The 9,190-nt window shown below is 58.9% G+C and overlaps 1 protein-coding gene across 2 annotated transcripts; it reads left to right on the forward strand.

Annotated features, from left to right (window-relative positions):
* The first annotated feature begins 1,947 nt into the window (after nucleotides 1–1,947).
* Nucleotides 1,948–7,641, forward strand: ADAD2 (adenosine deaminase domain containing 2). Of its 2 annotated transcripts, XM_040443232.1 has the most exons (11): nucleotides 1,950–2,242; nucleotides 2,351–2,494; nucleotides 5,096–5,236; nucleotides 5,548–5,595; nucleotides 5,693–5,818; nucleotides 5,912–6,062; nucleotides 6,156–6,323; nucleotides 6,468–6,697; nucleotides 6,812–7,040; nucleotides 7,292–7,412; nucleotides 7,496–7,640. In XM_040443232.1, the coding sequence occupies exons 1-11, from the start codon at nucleotides 2,032–2,034 to the stop codon at nucleotides 7,598–7,600; spliced, it is 1,674 nt and encodes a 557-aa protein (XP_040299166.1). In that variant the 5' UTR covers nucleotides 1,950–2,031; the 3' UTR covers nucleotides 7,601–7,640. The 2 variants fall into 2 exon arrangements, with proteins under 2 accessions (XP_040299164.1, XP_040299166.1); XM_040443230.1 differs by having other exon boundaries at nucleotides 1,948–2,242; nucleotides 5,693–6,062; nucleotides 7,496–7,641.
* Nucleotides 7,642–9,190: the final 1,549 nt, after the last annotated feature.

Genomic DNA, 9,190 nt, shown 5'->3' on the forward strand with positions numbered 1-9,190 from the left:
CAGCCTGGCCTGCGCGGCCGCCGCGGAGCGCCACCTCCCGGGTGGAGGGAGAATGGTCATGGACGCGGCACCTTGGACAGTAGAAGTATATACCGTCCCCTCGGGTCCGTGTAATGAAGGCCAGTTTGATGCGGATTCGAATCCCATCTCTGCAGGCTTGCTGTTCAGTATTAAATTAATTCATTCAACAAACACTTCCCGAGTACGGAGCACTTACTATGAACCAAGCGCTGTATCAGTGAGTAGAAATCCAAAGAATTGTCCTCACATCTGATGTATAAAGCAGGCTTTATAACCAGGGATACAGGTACCCCTAGAGTACATGAAACTCTCCCAGTGGTCAAGCAAATATAGCATTGCTTCTCAAGTTCTAGCTTCCATGGCATCATTTGACCGGCGTGTAAAACAGTTACTGGGTGGGGTGGGGTGGAACCCGATCATTTGCATTGCTAAATTCCCAGTGGATGCTGATTGCGCTTGTGTGTGGGGGGGAGGGGGGGCTGTCACACTTTAAGAACTACCATGCAATCATAAATCCTACCATTATCTTATCCCAATAGCTCTCAAGCTTGAGTGTGCAACAGAATCCCCTGGAGGGCTTATCAAACCAGTTTGTTGGGCCCCACTCCCAGAGTTTCTGGTTCAGTAGGTCTGGGATGTGATTCGAGAACTTGCATTTCTAATGAATTCCCAGGTGATGCTGATCCAGGCACCACACTTGGAGAACCATTATTTTTATTTTTTTATATTTTTTAAAATGTTTATTTTGAGAGAGAGGGACAGAGTACAAGCAGGGGAGGGGCAGAGAGGGAGGGAGAGAGAGAATCCCAAGCAGGATCCACACGCAGTGTGGAACCCGACATGGGCTCTATCCCATGACCCTGGGATCATGACCTGAGTTGAAATCAAGATTCAAATGCTTAACCGACTGAGCCACCCAGGATCCCTGAGAACGATTATTTTTAAAAGATCAATTTCTAAGTCTAAGTGTCTGATTTCAGTCTCAGTGTCTGAGAACTTTTTCTCCAGTGCGCGTGAATCTTTCCTGCCCGTCTTCCCAGGTCAAACGTCCCTGGATCCACCAACTGTTCCTTCTTTGCCCCAGCATCCACTCTCCCTGGTTAGCACCGTCAGACCCAAAGGTGGCAATCCATAGCAGCAGCAGCAACGGCGACAGATCTTCCGGACTGTGAACCAAGTGGTCACATTTTCCTGTTCGCTGGCTCCCGTAAGACTCAGTTAAATTTGTGGCCCCTTAAAACAATTGCGTACTGCATCATAGACCGTGTGTAAATTGTCCTCACCCCTAACTTCATCTTGTTTTTGCTAGTTTTCCTTCATCCCTAGTCCCTTATCTACTGTCCCGTGGTAGTTTTACAAGCCAACTTAAAACCCCTTCGAGAAAAAAACAAAAAAAAGCCCGGGGTGCCAAATGGTTAATTGTGGCTAGAGGCTTGGGGAAGGCCTCCAGTGAAGTTTTCCAAAGCAGATCCTTCAGATGCTGGGCAGCTGCTCTGATTGATAACACCTAAGGACTCCCCCCACCCCTACCCCACGCAAGCTTATTGGTTGGGGGCGGTCTGGTGTGATGAGTGTAGTTGGGGGCATCTTGGGGCGGGAGCAAGGGTGAGGCTTTGGATGCGCATCCCCAGGCCCCTTCCCTGGTCTTCACTTCCAGGACCACTCGGGGTTGGGAGAACACGTAACGGGAACCTCGCCCTCCTTCCTCCCCTCCCCACTCCTTGCTTGAAGTCCCCCCGCCCAGGAAGGGGGATATGAGCGAGATCGCTCAACCGGGGCCCCGCATCCTGGCCGTTGAGATCCAGGAGGCTGGCCTTCCAATTGGCTGGGCAGGCTGTCCGACAGAGCCCCGCAGGCTCTCATTGGCCAGCAGCGAGGTGGGGGGCGGGGCTTGCCAGGCAAAGTCCGCCGAGCCCCGTGCTCCTCACGTGAAGCCGCGCCAACGCGCGTAAAAGGGCGCAGTCAGAGCGAGATTGGGTCAGCTGTCTCCTCGGGTCCCCCCGTTCAGCCATGGCTTCGACAGCCAGCGCCGCCCCAGGCACGGATGACGGCGGCCGCAGGAAGCCCCGCCTGGCGGCGTCGTTGCAGATCAACCCCAGGCCCAGCCCCTGGCAGCCCTCAGCCAGCCTGGGCCAAGACCCCTGGGAGCCCGCGGTCGCCCCCAGGGCGGAGAACGACGACGACAGGGACGGGCAGCCCCAGGCCTCGGCAGCACTGGACGGTGGGCCCAGGGCGGGGACCGGAGTCAGGGAGCTGGGGGCAGCCCGGGCACGGGAAGACTTGGGGGCACGGATGGGGAGGTGCCCCAGGGTCTCTGTCCTGCCCGCAGGGCCCGCCGGAGACCTCCCGAAGGCGGCCGGACAGCTGGGCCTGCAGCTCAAGGACCCGCCGCCGGGCCAGGCCGTGGCCTTGCTCACGCAGTACGCAGCCAGTCTGGGCGTCTCCCTGGTCTTCCGAGAGGACCAGACGGCAGGTGAGGCCCCGTGGCCCGCGATCGCAGCGCTCCCTGGGTGGAGGCGGGACCGTGAGCTGGGCCTGAGCCTGGAGCCCCGCAGACCTGCTGTGAGCCCCCCCAGACATCCACCTGGCGAGGTCTCAGCAAGTCGCCCTCTGAAAGTTCCGACAGGTTAAGGGATTTGGCCCAAGCCACCCAGCCTTTCTGCACTGTTTTTTTCTGAGGGCCAATTCCATGCAATTACAGTTGCCATGCCGACATTGTAGCTCCCAGAGTGACTTCTCAAGCCCAGTGTGATCATGGCAGCCCTGGATGGAGCTGTACTCGTTACCCTGTCCTTTCCTCTTCCCCAGTGTATCCCCCCTTCCACCTCCGACACAGACACACAGAGCAGGACCCCAGGTCCCAAAACCAGGTTCCCTTATGCCAGAGCATTCCCAGTTTCTAAGATGGGAAGAGAGTTATCTGTCCAGCTGTTGGGAGCATTTGTACAACTGCCGAAGAGAACCCCAAGTGAATAGCCCGAAAGGTACCGTATTAAAAACGTACTTGGGGCTTCTTTTCATCGTGGGTGGTAAGGCAGCAGGTGTGGAAATGGCTGTCAAAGAGGAAGAAGTTCAGATCCGTAGGAAAAGGAGACAGACCTCGCCACATACGGCCGCAGGGAACAGGACCAGAACTGGTTGGGAGGCAGAAGGGAGGGAGAGAAAAACGCAGGGCCTTCGTCGGGGTTTTCTTGGGAAGGAATGGTTGAGGCAGGGTAGGTACGCTGGGTAAGCCTAGGATTGTGCAAAGCAAGGCACTGAGTAAGTTTTGGGCTTATGTGGGGATCCCTACTTGACCAGTACCTGTCCGTGGGGTGATCTAGGGTTGGTGGCCGGGGTATGAGCTCTGGATTGGTTGGTTTCTGTGTCAGAGGTGCGTTTGCAGGGAAGTGGTTTGTCCTCTCTAGGAGTTAGCCAGTCCTAGGAGAGGTGGTCTCCAGGATCAAAGTCCCAAATTCAGAAGCATCAAGAATGCAAAAAATGAGAACACGGGTTCAGCACAGACGATCATAGCTCACCTTCTTGGGTCCCGGGCCATGAGGCAGGCCCCTGTTGGAAGGGCTTCGGCCACATGAACTCATTGAGTGTTCATGACTATTCCTTAAGAGAAGCGTGGTATTGTCCCCATGTTACAGACGGGAAGACTGAGGCCAGAGAGGCTGTAGCCGATTTGCACTGTGTGAGCCGCTGGGTTATATCGCCTCTCCCTTCTGCTTAGGATACCCCTGCCCCTTGTTTATGTGGGTGGGCGCTGTTTTTAGTTCTAGTTTTTATTTGGTAACATTGTAAGGAATAGTAAGGACGAGCTCCTGGAAGCTCTTCACTGAGATTCAGTTAGCCTTTTCACCTTTGTTTTGTGGATGTCTCTCTCTCCCCCTCTTAATGTATATATAAATACATTATCGTTTTTTTTTCTGACCAAAGTACGTTTACCCCTTGAATGCCTAAGTGTATTTCCTGAGAACAAGGACATTATTTTACATAACGACGGTGAGTGATCAAATTCGGGAACGACAGCACTGATGTAATGCTGTAACCTAACGACCACTCACACCCGCGTTTTGCCGGTTGTCCCGGTAGTGACCATTTTCTCACGCGGCGTGACCTGTCATGTAGCTGCCGCGTCTCTTCAGTCTCCTTTTATGTGAAACCACTCCCCCGGCCCATCTTTGTCTCCAGGAAAATTGATGTTTTTGGAGACTAAAGGCTGGTGGTTTCGTGAAAAGTCCTACCATTTGGGTTTATGTGTCTCCCCAGGACTGGGTTCAGGTTATGATTCTGGGCACGAGCGCATGGGGTAACCTCCTGTCCTTGGCTGCACTTGCCACAGGGAGGCCTGTGCTCTGTCCCACCATGGGCACCGTCAGCTGCGGGGGGCGGGGGGGGGCCCCCCCCCCCCGGCGGGGCGGGGGGGGGGGCCGGTCCTCCAGGTGTCTTCATTTGCCCCATTGTGGTCAATCCGGCCCCAGGAGCTTCTCCGATGCCATTGCTCCTCCTGCACCCGCTAGGGGGCATTCCGGACGTCCTCCTACAGGGAGTGAATCTCTGCGCTAAGGCTCCCTCAACACGAGCCCAGACCTCGGCTAGTTGCAGGCAGCCCGGTACTTGGAAACGGATTCCTCTCTTAAAGAAGGAAGACGTTTTAGCCAAGAAAGAGAAAGCGTGCTGCCGACCGAGGAGCAGAATCAGCGAGCAAATAAAACCGTTTGATGCCGTGCGTGAACGCGGGGGCTTTGAACACAAGCCCTTGGCCACGGTCCCCAGAACGAAATCCGTGCCTCGTGCAGGACTGCCGTGGATCCACACTGCACGTTTGGAGTGCATTCAAACGTGTTGTATTTTGTGGTAGTCTTTTTAATATTGTTACTCATTTTTCACGTGTCATTATGTCGTTTGTAGTGAATGCCCCCCTCTTTTATTTTCCGTGGTTTTCTTTTGTGGCAAAATTGCCCGACGGCCAATAGGTGGCAGTGAGGGTAGGGGTGGGGTGAGGAGGAAGCGGCTGTGGCTCAGGTGGGCCCACTGGGGGATGGACCGTGGGCTCACAGCTTCACCCCCCTCCCTCCTTCCTCAGACCCCTGCCTCCCGTTCTCCGTGTGCGCAGAGGTGGATGGCCTGCTCTGCCCCTCGGTCAAGGCCAGCAGCAAGCCGGAGGCCAGACAGCAGGCGGCGCTCTCCGCCCTCCGCTACATCCGGAGTCAGCTGGGGAGCCCAGGTGAGGGGGGCCGGTGACCCCAGTGGGGGCGTGTGCACGGTTGGGGTGTCGCAGAGACCATCTGGGCATCAGGACTTGGCCTGTGGGGAGCCGGGGAGCGGGATGTGAGCTGACCCCTGCCCTAATTCCTTTGAAGCCTGCCCCCCGCTGGGGGTGCAGGGCCGGCCCGGGGGCAGCCCAGGAATTTGGGGTTTCTGGAAGATGATCCGATCACACTCCCACTGATGGAACTTCTTGGCTTCCGGAAGGACAAAAAACCGGAGGGCAGGCGCTGGTACCCATGGCAACCTGCCCCCTTGTCTCTCTTCCAGAGTCCCCAGAGACCCCCAGCAGGCTTCCACTCTATCCTCTGAGTGTAGGTAGGTGGGCCCCCATTGACCCGGCCCCCGTGGTGAGGAGAGGGGCACGGCCTGCGGGGCCCCCACCTCCCCCCTCCCCCCTCCCCCCCACATGCAGAGAACATCCTGACCCACGAGCAGCGCTGCGCGGCCATAGTCAGCGCCGGCTTTGACCGTCTGGTGGACAAGACCTCCCCATACTGGGCCTGTAAGGGCACTGTGGCTGCGGTCATCCTGGAGAGAGGTAGGGCTTGCCCCACCCCGCAGCCTGCAGCCCCCACCCCCCCTCCTGGGCCCCCTGCCTTGGTTGGCACGTCTCCGCCCCCTCGCCTTACAGAGGTCCCCGGCGCCAGGGGCCACGCCAAGGAGGTCTACCAGCTGGTGGCGCTGGGTACAGGCAGCAGCAGCTGTGCCCGCCGGCTGCAGTTCTCGGGCCGGCAGCTCCACGATGGCCACGGGCTGGTGGTGGCCCGCCGGGCCCTGCGCAGGTGAGGGGCGGGCAGGGCAGGCACTGGGGGGCAGCCCCGGGGCAGGACGCGGGGCCCCACGGCCCCAGCTGCTTCGCCACCTGCCTCTCCCAGGTTCTTGTTCCGGCAGCTCCTGTTGGCGACACAGGGTGGCCCCAAGGGCAAGGAACGGTCGGTGCTGGCCCCCCAGCCTGGGCCCGGGCCCCCCTTTGCCCTCAAGCCCCGGATCTTCCTGCACCTGTTTATCAGCAACACCCCCAAGGGAGCTGCTCATGACATCTAGTATGTGGGGGGTCTGGGGTGGGGGGTCCCTCGGTTTGCCTGCATCGGGGAGGGCAGGATGGGGGGGCTAGGAGGACAGCCCTGACACTCGCGTCCGGGGCCTACGCTCCCCCTGCCCCCCCTGCCCCCCCTGCCCCCCTGCAGCCTCCCACCATCCGCAGAGGGCAGCCTCCTGCACAGCCCGTCCTCCCGCATGCAGGCCCACATCTGCGGGGAGCTGAGGCCTGTGTGCTACGTAGCGCCCGCCCTGCGCAACACCCACGTGGGCTGCCTCTCCACCAGCGACAAGCTGGCACGCTGGGTCGTGCTAGGGCTGGGTGGCGCCCTGCTCGCCCACTTCCTGCCTCCCCTCTATGCCACCAGCCTTGTCCTGGGTGAGGCCCCTGGTGGGGGAGGGGGCGGGGGGTGGGGAGCTGTGGTGAGGGTGGAAGGTGGGCTCTGGGTGGGGTGTGTGACTCAGACCTCGTTCCGTGCCTCTGTCCCCACAGCCGACCCCTGCCACGACCCCACAACTCTGAGCAGGGCCATCCACACCCGGCCCAACCTAGACGGGGTCTTGGGGCCCTACGCCCGTACCACGCTGCACCTGTTTGCCGGGCCCCCTGTGGCCCCCTCGGATCCCACCTCCAGTGCCTGCCATGGCCTGAGCGTCAACTGGAGCCTGGGGGACACCGACGTTGAGGTTGTGGATATGGCCACCGGGCGTGTGAAGGCCGAGTAAGAAAGGCCGATGGGCGGGCTGGTGGTGAGGGGTCCCTGTCTCCCTGCCCACGGGGAGGGAGAGTACATCTGGTCCCCAGCTTGGTTCCAGTCCTAGCTCTGGGACTGTGGCCGGTGCTTCCATTACCCACCCTGTGACACCCGCGAACCCAAGATCACCAGGGCGAGAAAGGAGGTGGCAGGAGAGGCGCCGGCCTGATAGTCTTTCTGCCGTCGGGGATTTTCACACCTCCTCTCTCCAACTCCAGGGCCTCCCTCGGGCCTCCCTCCCGCCTCTGCAAGGCAGCCTTTCTCCGGGCCTTCCGCCAGGCTGCCAGAGCTCTTGGGAAGTCCTGCCTCCTGGCCTTGAAGACCTACGAGGCAGCCAAGGTCAGCGCCTTGCCACCCTTGTAGCCCCTCGGTCCCGCACCCCCAGCAGGCACGCGCCCCCCCACTCTCCTGTCCTGTCCTAGGCTGGACCCTACCAGGACGCTCGCAGGCAGCTGTCTCTCCTCCTGGACCAGCAGGGCCTGGGGGCTTGGCCCTCAAAACCACTCGTGGACAAATTCAGAGACTGAAACCGACCTGCTGAAGCGGACGAGGTCCCCGAGCCAAGCTGGACCCTGCTGTCTCTGGGGAAGGGTGGGGGGGGGGGGTGCATGGGGCGCTGGGAGGGATGCATGGGAGAAGTTGGGGTTACAGGGAGGGGCCTACAGGGTGGAGGGTGGGGGGTGAGGACTATGGCACACCGGGACTTAAATAAAAGTGTAGTTTCTGGGGGATTCTAGCTGTTGCTGGGTTTTTTTGGGGAGGAGGGGGTCACCTGCAGCCCTCTTGCTTCCAGATTCATGAGTGCTCTCTCAGGTGCTCTGAGGGCCTGGGGGGGGAAGACCATCCTCGCTGCACCTGCATGTGTCTGGACACCTGGGCACCCCGCCAGCCTGGACAGTGTCCACGGAACAGGTGCACAGGCCACTGGGACGTCTGGAGACCTGGGGCCAGGGATGGCTGAAATCATGCCGGCCCCCCCTCCCTGGCCCCACACACCCTGCGGCCCGAGGCTCCCTGCACCCGTAGCCCTTTTAAGGCTCAGGACCACAGACTGCTCCCCCCGGGTGGCCTTGGAAAGCTGGGTCAACGGGGCCAGGCCAGTGCTGATGCTGACATCCTGGCATGGTGTCCCCTCCCTCCGGACCACCCCTCTGCCCCTGGGTGTGTGTGGCCTCTGCCAGCCACTTAACCTCAGTGTACTTGGGTCACCGCATCTAGACAAGTAATCGGGAGGGCTGCCTGGTGGTGGTCTCGAGGTGGGAAGTGCAGTTGAAAGAAAGTGGTCCAGCTGGTGTGATTGCAGAACACCCAGGAAGCTGCTGGGGGGAGGGGGAGGGGAGGAGAGGAGCTGGGAGGGAAGGGAAGGGGAGGAGGATAGGAGGGAAAGGGACTGGTAAGGAAGGAGGAAGGGAGGGGAGGGGAGGGGAGGGGGAGAGGACTTGCGGGAGGGGGAAGGTGGGGAGGGGCTGCCTTGGCCCCTGGTGCTCAGGAATGCGCTTGTGCCCAGGGAAGTTTGAAGCAGGGGGGGCGGCCCCAAAGCCAGGTAAGCTCTGGTTATCTTATTTGCCCGAGGAAACTGCTGGGTAATTTACCAGTTAGTCATTATTTCTCTAAAAGAAACTTCTCGGGGCGACTCTGAAATAATGATTTCTCTTGGTTACTGTTTTCAGGGCCGAGAGGATTTTTAAAACACCCGAGCCTATGAATTAGCCCGTTTGTTGCACGTTGTTGTCCCCAGGAGATAATTTACATTGATTTACTTTTTGTACCCCGGGGTTGCCTACAGCAGCCACCCCACGCTGCAGTTTCAGGCAATGAGGCTTTTGATTTCCATCCATCACATAATCACTGGGTAAACAAGTTATTCAAAGTGACATTAACTCTGTTGTGTTCTGCTAAGTAAGGAATATTTGTTCCCGCGTGGCATAAATCTGCCTGTCCGAGCCCTTCCTCCCAAGACAGTCCTCATTTCGCACAGCGAGGACAATGACAAAGGCTGCTTTCGAAATGGAGAGTCTGTTAATGTCTTCTTGGCCTGATCCCCTGGGGGTGAAGTTTTGCCCCCATATTTATTTATTTTTTTAACGTTTATTGATTTTTGAGACAGAGAGAGACAG

Source organism: Herpailurus yagouaroundi, unplaced genomic scaffold, assembly GCF_014898765.1.
Source record: "Herpailurus yagouaroundi ecotype Mexico unplaced genomic scaffold, PumYag 190, whole genome shotgun sequence".
NCBI classification, from domain to species: Eukaryota; Metazoa; Chordata; class Mammalia; order Carnivora; family Felidae; genus Herpailurus; species Herpailurus yagouaroundi.